Source organism: Wolffia australiana, chromosome 8 (assembly GCF_029677425.1).
Source record: "Wolffia australiana isolate 7733 chromosome 8, ASM2967742v1".
Taxonomy (NCBI): domain Eukaryota; kingdom Viridiplantae; phylum Streptophyta; class Magnoliopsida; order Alismatales; family Araceae; genus Wolffia; species Wolffia australiana.
Genome location: NC_135842.1, coordinates 15,096,853 through 15,110,783, shown reverse-complemented (window position 1 = coordinate 15,110,783; position 13,931 = coordinate 15,096,853). Strand labels below are relative to the sequence as shown.

Sequence of the window (13,931 nt, the reverse complement as noted above, 5' to 3'; positions counted from 1 at the left end):
TCAACAACATCAACATATGAATAGTTGGAGCCAAGAGAAAATAGCTTGAGTATTTCCACAAGTAATTAGTGTGTTCTCCCCCTTGTATGGTTTGTCCACATACAATAGTGAGCTATGCATTTCATCAAACCCATAGTGTACACATGTTTATCGCGGTCTCATCATGTGTGCCTTGGTGGATCTATGCATTTTTTTGAACTATTTTGGGAGGACACAAGAGTACCCATGGTTATCATGATTGCTGCAACGCAGTAGGAGGAGCTTGCCACCCTACAAGTATGGGAAACCTAAGAAATGCTTTAGAAACACTTATAGTTTACTTGACTCTTTCTACCTTGAATATACATACTTCAATGGTTTTACATAACACCATTTAATAAATTAAGAGTAAAAATTTTACCCAACAGTATAACAACATAAATGATGCTGTTGAGCTGTTCAATTTTGGTATCGTTTTAAGATCAATCTAATTCCTTATTTCATCACCACCCCATCTCTAAAGCTTGTGGACCCATATTCATGATAGTTGAAGACTAGTAGACCATCCATCACTGCTATGATGAGTGGGCCCAAAGGTATGGAAATCTTTCCAATATTTCTGAGACAATTGAAGTTCAAGAGACAAATATGTATGTCTCTTAGATCTCCTCATCGAATTGAAGCTATATCACCCATCTTCTCCTGACCGTGAACCATAATGATGTCATTAAGAAGAACTAATTGTAGTCATATTCTTGTCCAGACTTGATTTCTATTTCAAAACTCTCATTCAAGATAAAATTTTATTAATATTGTATTTTCCTATTCGTGGTAACATATTTTCATAAGATCTTACTGTTTCCATAGGGAAGGCCAAGCCCACCACTACTTCTGCCTTGGTTGCTAGTAGGATCAAAGGCGAATTTGGGGTCATATTAGTTGTTGGTAAAAAATGTTAACATACACAGTTTTTTCATCCACCATCGTCAAACACTCTTTTTAATATCATTTATTTCCGTGATTATATGCCAGGAAGAGTATGATCTCCACATGAAATTTCAATGAGGAAAATTTTCTAAGGCACTCACTGACATGCCTCCACATATAGCCCAGGTACCTCACTCTTATCTTGCTTATTACGCCTCTATAAACCTTATACTATTACCATGAAATAATTTTAAACTCTTTTTCATGGGAAAAGACAACCAATCCAACTTCCTCCTGACCCCTTTTTGATGATTCTTTTTTCTCCTAGTTTTCTTATCAACCTTCTGTTGATTAATGCTACCAGCCATGCGTTAAAGTTTTTTCCATTATGTCTTTCAAAATATGAGGATAAGAATGCCCCTTACTTTGGGGTTTAATAATGACCATGTCATCTATGAGCTTGTTCTGGCCATCTACCGATGGACATTTTCTCATTGATCAGCAAGGTAGATTCCTACAGACTTTGGTACTAACTTCTTGGACACCTGGTATCTCAAAACTCCATAAAGAACTCCCCTAGATTTTACTTTCCCCTTTTGACCTAGAGTCCATTAAACTTGGTTAACACCACATATTTGCTATAAGCGTCTTAAATTTGTTACTAGTCTTAAATTCTTCCATTTATTTCATTATGGCGTTTGGAGAGGGACCATGTTATTACACTTCTATTTGGGGATGCTGCTACTGTATTGAATTTGTTGATGAATACTCATGTATCATGTCTCTATCTTACGAAGGATAATACATATGTTTTGTTCTCTCATTTTCCTATTTCTTTAATATATTTTCACTTATTATTCCACCATGCCAAAGTCTCTCGCACAGATGACGCCCTTAAATATTTTTTTTCAAACATTATTATGTGACCATTGAGCCTTCTTCAGGATTATTCATGTCTTCCTGCCCCCTAAATATCCCAGAAACTGTCATTATTAAACCAAAGCACCAGAACACCAGAACGAGGTCTTCTCAAGTCAAATCAATGACTCTTGATTTAAAAGTAGAAGTCAATAAGATTATCTGATCCTAGTTCCTCTTTCTATCACTTGTGTTAATCGATATGAATTTAATAGCTCATCATTTTCATGATCATAATTGTGGACTCTGACATTGATGATAAATGTTGATGTTGATGATGGAAGAAAAATTTTAAATCTATAGATGCTGGCATTGACACTACCTTCTAAACATGTGATGGTTGTTAAAGTCAAAATTGACTCATCAACATCCGATCAATCTTCATGTCAATAACAGCATCAATGAGACTCTCTAATCCATAGAGTCTGGCCTTCATAATATTGATATTGTTAAAGTACATGGGCATCCTCCTCGATAATGTTGTTGACCGCTTGTCCCGTTGAATATCAATAAATGATTCTATCCCAGCCTTTAGACCTTTGATGAAATTTCTCAATCATTAGATCATATGAAACATGATGAAGATATGCTTGCATACTTTCAAGCTCTCCTTGAAATCAAGTAACAGAATCCACTTGTAAGTATGATAACGTTTGACTGAGACTTTACTAACATATTTTCATTGTTTTCCTAGATGACATTCAAAGGTATACCAGTAATGAAAAGACTACTGATATTAAGGATTAGACAACCCATCTAGTGCATTTCATTCCATGATGAGAAATGATTGGTCTAGCCTACACTTTTCATGAAAAGCATTGGTTTTTAAGTACATATCTACAAAAAAGCCAACTACTATTGACTACACCTTGTCAGTAAAATTCTATGGATAATATGGTTGGATGACTAACCTTTGACTGCTTGATTCATTGAAGAGTGATGATGGAATGCATTGGGATAAGGGGAGCCTGTTAAGATTTTCTCTAATTAAATTTCTTTCCTAAAATTAAATTTTTATTTATGAAACTTCCTATCCGAGAAGAGTCCCCTCGCTTAGGGGAGGGAAAAACACCAAATGATGCAGGGAGTGGGAGTCGAACCCGGCTGTTCTATATTAATTTCAACACATTTTATGCTTTACATTGTAATTTCACATTTTTATAAAGTTTCACTTCTTTATACTTTAATCGGAGAAGAGTCCCCTGGCTTAGGGGAGGGAAAACACCAAATGATGCAGGGAGTGGGAGTCGAACCCGGCTGTTCTATATTAATTTCAACACATTTTATGCTTTACATTGTAATTTCACATTTTTATAAAGTTTCACTTCTTTATACTTTAATCGGAGAAGAGTCCCCTGGCTTAGGGGAGGGAAAACACCAAATGATGCAGGGAGTGGGAGTCGAACCCGGCTGTTCTATATTAATTTCAACACATTTTATACTGTACATTGTAATTTCACATTTTTAATAAGTCTCACTTCTTTTATACTTTTATATTTCACTGTTGGGGATGAAGGGCATTTGTGTCTTTTCACCAGTGGTGGAAGGGAGTAGAGTTAATTAAAGGGTATTTAGGCCCCTACAGAATCGGTCATACCGAGTCGGGTTGGGATCGTCCGACTCGGTCGTCGTGGAAGAAGCGCAGGAGAGATCCATAAGAAGTGGGAACAGTAGAAGAGGAGAGCTGCGATCTGCAGAGTCGAGAGATGAGTTGCACGAGAGGTAGATCGCATTAGAAATCTACTCTTTGAAGCGAGTTCGCCGATTTGGGAAGCGCGGGAGGGCTTCTCCGGCGAATCTCCCGTGTTTTTTCACCCCTTGGGAGTGTTTGGAAGATCTGAAGATTGCTGATTGGGGCTGGGCAAGTTTGAATTGATATTTTTGGAGGATTTCTGATCTGGGTTTTGCAAGCGTCACTCGTAATTTCTTAATCCTGTGTCTTCGCGTTTCTGGGTAAGTCGTTTTGTTTGTTGATTCGCTGTTTGATGGGTGAATCTGCAGAGATTTTGGAGTTTTGGAAGGGAATAGAGTGCTGCCCTTTGTCGTGTGGGGAGTGTTCGGAAGATCTGCGCTTGAAATGATGTTGTGGTGTTGTGTTGCGAGTTTGAGATGATGTCGATGGATGATTACTGATCTAGGCTATGCGAGCTTACCCACGTAAGTTCTTAATCTTATCTCTTTTTTTCTGGGCAAATCATTGTGTTTGTTGATTCGCTGTGTGATTGGTCGAATTGGGAGTGTTCTAGCGCTCGGTCTGGTGTTCGTCAATTTGTTATGTTTAATATTGATCTGAATACTTTTCGTATTTAACGGGTGGATTACCCTGCCATAGGTGGAGGGTAATTTTGAATCGTGAATTTCTTTTTTATGCTTCTGAAGATCCTGCACTTTTCAACGAAGAAGAAAATAAAGATGAATCTTGAACACAATTCATTATTATAAAAGTTGAGCGTACGACACGGCTTCAAAATTTTAAAACTTTAAATATTCCACATATTTTGGAATTCAACTATGAGGAAAGCTTTTGAAAATGCATGTTTCATTTGCGCGAAAGATGGATATCAAAAAATATTGTTTTCACAAAAAAATGAAAAATGGATTCTAAATATTGCTTTCCAGAATTTCTGCGATTCCTTTTTATGTTTTAGAGGTATTGGTCATAACTTTTGGACGGTTTCTACTGGTTACGGAACCTCTTTGAGTTTTCTTCTGCTAGAGAAGTAATATATTGACTTAATCTCTGATGTTGCAATAAAATATTATCGATAACTAAGGGGTTCATGCTGATTTCGCAAAAAAAAGAGTAGATTTGGAAACATGATGCGGAAAAGTAGTTGTAGCGTTCCAATTGACAAATAGTAGTGCAGGATTTTATGAGTTGAGGAAAGACTTAAATATACTTTTTTGAGAATGGCCGTTCTCTTGGCAAGTTTACTTTTTATCATTTTATATTAAATTTAATGCCAGTCAGCTTTTTTATTTTTATGCAGAGTTTGGAATGTGCAGTATCGGTAAGTTTTCATCTCGTCACATTATTTCTCAGAAACATGAGCTTTTTTACCCCCATCTCATCATCCCTTGCACATTTTTTCAGGAATATCAACTGCAGCGTGAGCCATTTGAAGAGCGAAGTTTCGGGTCTTGACTAGTAGAAGGTGGCATCATAATTATTTTCCTATCTTGGTGTTATCATTTTACATCTTCATTTGCTCAATACGTTACTTAATTTCAATTGTGTTTTCTCCTCAATATCTCTCTTGATTACATTTAGTTAATAGAATCATCTAATGACTTCAGAATTTTTGTTTCTCTCATATGCAGTGGTCATAAGACTTCCTAAGTGATCGCCCATAGTGCCAAAAATGGGAGGTGTAAGACTGCTGTCAGGAATCAAGGATATTGAAGAGGAACAACTTGATAACGGTGTAGCAACTTCCAGTAAGGTTGCATTAGCATGCACAATTAATTCTGAAATCGGTGCTGTTTTGGCTGTTATGAGAAGAAACGTACGCTGGGGCGGTCGTTATGTTGGCAGCGAAGAACATCTAGAACACTCTCTTATTCAGTCCTTGAAGACCCTGCGAAGACAAATCTTCTCTTTAGAACGCAAGTGGCGTGCCGTGGACCCCACTGTTTACCTCAAGCCATTCTTAGATGTGATCCAGTCAGATGAAACGGGTGCACCCATAACTGGGGTTGCCTTATCTTCGGTCTACAAGATCTTGACCCTCGAAATTTTGGATTTAAACACCATGAATGTCGATAAAGCCATGTATTTGATAGTGGATGCAGTAACCAGCTGTCGGTTTGAGGTGACAGATCCCGCTTCTGAAGAGGTTGTGTTAATGAAGATTCTTCAAGTGCTTCTAGCATGCATGAAGTGCAAGGCATCTGTGCTGTTGAATAATCAACATGTGTGCACTATTGTGAATACTTGTTTCCGGGTAGTCCACCAAGCAGGGACCAAGGGCGAGTTGCTTCAGAGATTTTCTCACCACACGATGCATGAGCTTGTGAAGTGCATCTTTTCCCGCTTACCATATGTCGAGTCGTCGTCAGTAACTAATATCGAGGATCTTCATCTTTCTCAAGAAGTGAGCCCTCAATCTCTCTCGTTTAATTTTATAAAGTCCTTGAGATATAATAACGATCTTCTTTCTGCAGGTCGTTCTGATTGATAATATAGGTCCTTTTCCTGTTAAACAAGCAACAGAAAATGGAGATTCACTCTTTGATTCTCCTGTGGCAAGCATAGCGGATAAAAGTTCTGTTGCTGAACAAACTAAAGGCGTGCAGCTGATGTCAGAACCCTACGGAGTCCCATGCATGGTTGAAATATTTCACTTCCTGTGTTCGCTTCTTAACATCACAGAGCAGATCAGTGCGGGTTCCAATGCAAACCCTATAGCGTTTGATGAGGACGTCCCTCTCTTTGCTCTGAGGTTGATCAATTCTGCCATTGAAGTGGGTGGATCATCAATTAAGAAACACCCAAAGTTATTATCCCTTGTGCAGGTCGAGCTTTTCAGCAATCTAATGCAGTTTGGAGTGTCAATGAGCCCTTTAATAGTTTCAATGGTCTGTAGCATTGTGCTAAATCTGTATCATCATCTACGCACTGAGCTGAAGCTCCAGTTTGAAGCCTTCTTTTCATGCGTAATACTTAGACTGGCGAAGAGCAAGTATGGGGCATTGTTTCAGCAGCAGGAGGTTGCCTTGGAGGCTCTTGTTGACTTCTGTCGCCAGGACACATTCATGCCTGAAATGTATGCCAACTTGGACTGTGATATAACATGCAACAACGTGTTTGAAGAGCTTGCTAATCTTCTTTCAAAGAGTGCATTTCCAGTGAACTGTCCTTTATCGTCGATGCATATTCTGGCATTGGATGGATTAATTGCAGTGGTTCAGGGTATGGCTAATCGGATAATTGACTCGTCTCCAGTGCCTGAACACCCTCCGGTGGAGTTTTCGGAGTACAGATCATTCTGGACAGGAAAGTGTGAGAACTACTCTGATCCGAATTGCTGGGTTGGTTTTGTCCGTGAGCAGAAGTACATAAAGAGGAGGTTGATGATCAGTGCAGATCACTTTAACCGTGATCCAAAGAAGGGACTGGAGTTTTTGCAGGGAACCCATCTCTTGCCAGAAAAGCTTGACCCGCAAAGCGTGGCGTGCTTCTTCCGGTACACGTCTGGGCTTGATAAGAATCTTGTTGGGGACTTCTTGGGTAACCATGATGAATTTTGTATCCAGGTCCTCCATGAATTTGCTGGTACCTTTGACTTTCATGATATGAATCTTGATACGGCTTTACGGCTTTTCCTCGAGACCTTCAGGCTCCCAGGGGAATCCCAGAAGATTCAGAGGGTTCTTGAGGCCTTCTCTGAGAAATACTATGAGCATTCTCCCCACATTCTGGCGAACAAGGATGCAGCCTTGCTCTTGTCTTACTCTCTCATCATGCTCAACACCGACCAACACAACGTCCAAGTCAAGAAAAAGATGACAGAAGAAGATTTCATTCGGAACAACCGCCTCATTAACGATGGCAAGGACCTCCCTAGAGAATATCTCTCGGAGTTGTATCAATCTATTTGCAGAGATGAAATAAAGACTACCCCTGATTCCAGTGCCGTGATCCCTGAAATGACACCAAGTCGATGGATCGATCTGATTAGAAAGTCTAAAACCACTTCTCCATACATTGTCTATGATTCTAAACCTCTGGTTGATCGTGACATGTTTGCAATCATGTCAGGGCCCACCATTGCTGCAATTTCTGTGGTATTTGATCATGCAGAGCAAGAGCATATCTTTCAATCCTGCATTGATGGCTTCATGGCCGTGGCAAAGATTTCTGCTTGTCATCGCCTCGATGATGTACTTGATGATCTTGTGGTCTCTCTATGCAAATTCACTACCCTACTGAGTGCCTCCTCCTTGGTAGATGAGCCAGTGATTGCCTTTGGGGAAGATTCCAAGGCCAGGCTAGCTACAGAAACAGTCTTCATCATTGCCAACAGATATGGAGATTACATCCACACTGGGTGGAGAAACATACTAGACTGCATCCTAAGGCTGCATAAGCTGGGGCTTCTGCCTGGCCCTGTCGCTACTGATGGTGTTGCTGATGATTCGGACTATGTCCCAGAGCCTACCCAGGGGAAGCTGCCTCCCACCTCTCAGTTCTCATCTCAGCTGTCGACGATGGCCACTCCTCGACGAACCTCAGGCCTGATGGGCCGATTCAGCCAGCTTCTCTCTCTAGACCCAGAAGACACCAGATCCCAGCCAACCGAGCAGCAGCTCGCTGCGCATCAAAGAGCCCTCCAGACAATCCAGAAGTGCCGCATAGACACCATCTTCACAGAAAGCAAGTTCCTCCAGGCGGAGTCTCTCTTGCAGCTTGCCAAGGCCCTCACCTGGGTTGCAGGCCGGTTGCAGAAAGGGTCCAGCTCCCTTGAGGATGAAGACACTGCTGTGTTCTGCTTGGAATTGCTGATAGCTGTCACCCTGAACAACAGAGATAGAATCACTCTGCTGTGGCAGATCGTCTACGATCATATTGCTGCCATTGTACAGTCCACCATGGTTCCCTGCAACCTGGTGGAGAAAGCGGTCTTGGATCTTCTCCGAATCTGCCAGAGGCTACTACCATACAAGGAAAACCTCGCCGACGAACTCCTCCGGTCTTTGCAGCTGATTCTCAAACTTGACGCCCGAGTAGCTGATTCCTACTGTGAGAACATCACCAAGGAGGTAACCCGCCTGGTGAAGGCAAACGCCCCCCACATCAAGTCTCAAATGGGTTGGCGTACAATCACGTCCCTACTCTCCATCACAGCCCGTCATCCTGAGGCCTCAGAAGTTGGCTTTGAGGCCCTGGTCTTCGTCATGTCTGATGGAGGGGCCCATCTTTCCCCAGTCAATTATGCCCTCTTCCTTGATGCAGCAAGACAATTTGTCGAGTCCCGGGTTGGGCTGACTGATCGCTCCCTCAAAGCCCTCGACCTAATGGCAGAATCTGTTGGAGCGCTGGGCCGGTGGGCTGAAGAAGCGAAGCGAGCCGGAGACGCTGCGGAGTCGATTTCTGATGGGATCCGAGACATGTGGATGAGGCTCATCCAGGGGCTGAGAAGAGTCAGCGTTGACCCCAGGGAGGAGGTCAGGAACCAGGGACTGACCGTTCTCCAGAGGTGTCTGGCGGGCTTAGAGGGCATCCCCCTCATTCCTGCCTCGTGGGCGCAGCTCTTCGACCAGGTCTTGTTCATCTTGCTGGATGACCTCTTGGAGACGGCACAGAACCAGCTCCCCAAGGACTACAGGAACATGGAGGGCACTCTGGTCCTTGCAGTGAAGCTGCTCTCCAAGGTATTCTTGCAGCAGCTGGGAGAGCTCTCTCAGCTTAGCGACTTCGGCAATGTCTGGCTTGGCGTGCTGAGCCGGATGGAGAGATTGATGAAGGCCAAGTGGAGGGGAAAGAAGAGTGAGAAACTCCGAGAGCTGATCCCTGAGCTGCTGAAGAACACACTCCTGGTGATGAAAGCCAAAGAGGTTTTGGTCAGGAGAGTGGGTCCCACAGGTGGGGATAGCCTCTGGGAGCAGACCTGGCAATTAGTAAACTCCATTTCGCCATCTCTGGAGGGTGAGATTTTCCCAGAGCCTGAGCTGATGCAGGAGGGCGCTGTCTCAGAATCTTCAACTCCAGTACAAGCTGAAGGCAGCAGTCAAGCTGCAGGCTGAGAAGGGAAGCCTTATTAATAATTCTTCTTTTTTTCGTGAGCCTGGAGGTAGAAGACTCGATTATGGTAAGTGTTTTTATTTTTATTTTTATCCGTGTGTAATTTCTTTATTTATGTATACATATATTTTCCTTGTTAGGTCCCTTCTGCTGAAAAATTTCATGGAATGTGTTTTTGCTGGATAGCTGGGCAACCTAGAAGAAGGGTAAGGCTGGTGGGGGAGGTGGGTTGGTGGTAATTGTAAGTTTTTTTTCTTTTCTCTCTAGACATTTGCTCCAGAGTGTAGAGAATTCTCCAGGAGCTGTATTTATTGTACGAGGGTTGAACCTTTGTCCTCAGTGGGAAATGAGAAATGGACCATCTATACTAGTTTAAAGAGATTAGGAAAACACCAAATTATTTCATATTCTTGCTATAATTTTTTAAGAATTTTTTGGAACACTGATTCTAATAGTTAGGAGGTCTAAACTACATACCTAAAGAACCCAAATGTGAGGGGAAAAGGGTGGGATTGGAAATGGGTTCTCATGAAACCAAAAGTATCATTGATACATCATACTAAATTAGGTCAATACTTAATAGTAAATTGTAAAATTTACTAGTAGGGTTTAGGAAATATGGTGTAGAAATTAATGGCAGGGCATGCTATTTTGATATATCACATAAGAGTTAAAATGAAATAAGGACACCACATTTGATGTGAATACAATGTTTCTTTTATTGTGCAGGACTGGTGGATTAATTTAATAAGTAAAAAATAAAAATTCCAATTAATGTTCGAAGCCAAATTGACATGTGCGAGAAATTCTTACATCCCAACCAAAAATGTGCCATAAGTCACTCTTTTGTGAGCTGATATTTATCCTGTCTTATTTGTGTGCAGGTACATGACAAACTATTTAATGCATTAATACTAGATGCGAAATTCCACACTGGAATATTCATCACCGGAATATCTGCTCCTAAAAATTGGCACAGACCCAGATTGAGGAGAACACCAATGGCTCCAAAATCGTCCCACTTGTACACATAATATCTGAAAATCTAGGCATTTTAACCCTTTTGTTAGAGGGCCGCTTTTTGATAAACTCAATTTTAGGATAATAATGTTGTGTATAGTTGAGTTTAATCAGTAATAACTGACTGATCTTGGCTCATAAAAGAATTTAACTAGTTATTGATGAGCAATAGACGTCTCCACTGGGAACACATTAAGGATTTAATAAAATAGATAATGGATAAGGATGATAAATAAGGATAAATCTAAATGTGATAATAAATGTATACAATTAAGCATGGTTGTAGTTGAATCACAAGTAAATGGGAGGATGCCATATATGCATGGATGTGAATGGCTGGAAGTGGATGAATCGATGTCAATGAATGAGTGATGTTCAAAATACGAGGATGAAGTAAGTGCAACAAGGGTTACTATAAATCCTTATTTTCCTCCAGGATGAAGGCAGTTAGCTTTCAAATGGCGATGAACACCAAGAAAACTTGATGGATCTTGAAACAACTTTCTTTCACTTGGCCTAATAAAGTAGGATAAATACCATGATGAATTTTAGATGAACTAATGAGTCTATTTAAAGATCTATATTATGGAAAGAGACACGAAAGATGAATCCATGCTCCAAATTCAGCCCAAAACTCTTCGATTGCCACATTTGCTGCCCTTTGATTTTGTGTTCTACATGAAAATACGTATATATATTAATTGATGAAAATATTAGAAATATATACATTGAATTAAAAAAATATTACCTCAAATTTGATGTCTACAGTTTTTAAAAAATAGACTTCAACTTAGAAATTTATTTCTACATGAACTTGATGTCATAAACATACCCAAAAATCCATGAAAATACCCAAAAAGAAAAAAAACTAGAGTATCATTCTACAAATTAGACAATCTGTTTAAGCTTGATAACACACCTATATAATCATTTTAGTGCAAAAAAGCATATGAACTCATGATATTAAACAATTAATTATTTTGTTATCATTTTCTCTCTCACATCTACCCATCTATACCATCCCATTTAGCAATTAGCTATGTGAAGACTGTTAAAAATGTGTCAGAATCATTCCTAAATCTTGGGCAAATGGAATAATGGATTTCATGATCCATTGTGTCTAGATGTACTGAGTTCTGTAAAGGTTGGAGCCCATCAAGAGACAAAAGGGGTCATAATGAAGGGAAATGCGCTTGATCCCAGTATCTTATCAGTATCCAAGGCACTTGTTCCATCTACACATTTGTTCTCCTTTAAATACAATATGAGTATATATCCAATCTACTTATCTATTCATCGCATTTTCACTATCCACTCATTTTCATTTATCTGCAGTATCATTTACACATCTCCTTTCATCTAGTAAATCTATGTTACCATCTTATCACCATCTATCTATCTACTACCCTAAAGATATCCCTTATCATCTCCTTGTCATTATTTATATCTTAGAATGTACTGATTTTGAGAACATGAGAACTTGTGGTCTCATTCTCGAGTTACGACACTCATTACATAGAATCAAGTTTTAAAAAATTTCTTAACTAATCTAATTTGTGTTTCAACAACTCTAAAATTGAGTTACTTCTAACAATATCATAAACCAGTGGAAGATACTCTTTTTGAGTCCATATAGAGTTTGACAAAGTAGACATAACCTTGGATGCTTCCCCTGAGAAAAATACCTTAGAGGCTCCTTTCTAAACGCCAATTCATAGAGGAGGTAAAAATGGAACTAACTCTAAAAGTTCTAACTAAAAAATCCATCTGGAATGTTAGTCATCGCATTTTGAAGTTGGATAAATCTAGGCAATCACTCCCCATCACAGATCATTAGCATGGAGTAGAGTTCTTCTGTTTTGCAAAGGTTCCACACTATAATCTGATAAACTCCAAATTGGGATAAAAATTAGATCGTTGATAATTTTAGTTCAAGCACTAAAATCTATAAACCTATACTCATAAATGATTTAATTAGCTAGTGACGCGTAAGGGTAATCTTCACATGGAACGGATGGTAGGGAAGGAGTGCTCCTAAGTGGGTGAAGTCATGAAGGTGAGAAAAGTTAGGTGTAAGGGATGAGCTAGTGAATGGATGGCATAAAACAAGATTGAACGGTAGGATGAGAAATGGCTAATTAGGATTTTATCAATTTAGGGTTTAAAATAGAAGGGAATGGAGAAATGATACATGATCATGATAGCGACGCAGTAGGTGGTGGACATGGTGAATGAGGTAGTGATATTGAGATAGGATGATGAGTGGAGAAAAGTAGTTATGTTGGCTTAAATGGGAAAGATAGGTAGGTGACGTGAACTGAAAGTTAGATAACAATGTATAGGGAAGATGATGGGTGAGGATGAATGTAGGCGAGTAATAGTGGTGGATGAAGATGATGGATGATGAAGAATAGTGACCTACGTAAGTGTGTTAAAGAATACTCAATGTAAGGCAAGATGCTAACCTTAGATCCCTATATTCTGTGGGGATCAAAGCATCTTTATGCTACAGATCAACCTCCCCACTTCTCTGTTGGACTTCTCCAAGCACTAGAGACACCAAGGAACACTTGATGAACCTTCAAAACTTCACTTTCTTTAAATCTGCCTCTCTAAGAGGAAGTGAGGTTGAGATTGTTTTTTTTACAAATATCAGGGGTTCAATTTATCGATCCGACTATATAAATGGATAGAGAGGATGGAAGACATAGCTGCCCTTAAAATTTCAGCTCAGTCTGAGTTCTGGATTGTTGGATATCAAGCTTGGAAGTTGGATGATTCCTAGTTGTTAATTTAATTGAAATATTTCTCTCTCCTTTTGTTAATTAATTTAAATTTAATTTAATTCAGTGCTGTCATGTCATTCCATTAGCGTTTTGATGTGTCCAAGAATTTGATTGACTGAGATTCCTCCTCTTCCTCCATGATTGACAACTCTTGTGTGCCGTGGAGAAAAAGACAAAAAAGGAGAATAATGTCATATTATTTAAATATATCCTTTATTATCTAGTTTGCAGCTAACATGGCAGCACGCCAGCATGTGCCATGTCAGTGATTTACCCTTTTTAGTCTATTGAAAAATATCCAAATAGGCACCACATGGACACGTGTATGCCATGTTCACACGTGGCTCCACATGTCATATGACAACTCAGTGGCGTTGGAATGTTTGACCATTCCAAAGAGAGAGAGAAGAGAAAAAGAAAAATTTTAATCATTTTTGCCTCAGTCCATGAACTCAGTATTGCAAAAAAAGAGGATCTGTTTTCTGATCGGTCCACGTCACCAGCACCAGGAAAGAGTAAAAAAGTGATTTTGTTAGCATTAAATGCAATTATGGCAT

General features: G+C 39.9%; 1 protein-coding gene across 2 annotated transcripts; it reads left to right on the top strand.

The window, feature by feature from the left end:
- Nucleotides 1-3,416: 3,416 nt before the first annotated feature.
- Nucleotides 3,417-9,945, top strand: GN (sec7 domain-containing protein). Of its 2 annotated transcripts, XM_078580020.1 has the most exons (7): nt 3,417-3,743; nt 3,826-3,981; nt 4,815-4,835; nt 4,919-4,979; nt 5,146-5,918; nt 5,989-9,635; nt 9,709-9,945. In XM_078580020.1, the coding sequence occupies exons 5-6, from the start codon at nt 5,187-5,189 to the stop codon at nt 9,568-9,570; spliced, it is 4,314 nt and encodes a 1,437-aa protein (XP_078436146.1). In that variant the 5' UTR covers nt 3,417-3,743; nt 3,826-3,981; nt 4,815-4,835; nt 4,919-4,979; nt 5,146-5,186; the 3' UTR covers nt 9,571-9,635; nt 9,709-9,945. The 2 variants fall into 2 exon arrangements, with proteins under 2 accessions (XP_078436146.1, XP_078436148.1); XM_078580022.1 differs by lacking the exon at nt 4,815-4,835.
- The last annotated feature ends 3,986 nt before the right edge of the window (nt 9,946-13,931 follow it).

What these genes read in the sequence shown, in the direction of transcription:
- GN (XM_078580022.1), top strand. Translation starts at nt 5,187, where the DNA reads ATGGGAGGTGTAAGACTGCTGTCAGGAATCAAGGATATTGAAGAGGAA. An exon ending in ATCTTCATCTTTCTCAAGAA is followed by an intron (nt 5,919 to 5,988) that starts GTGAGCCCTCAA and finishes TTCTTTCTGCAG; the next exon opens with GTCGTTCTGATTGATAATAT.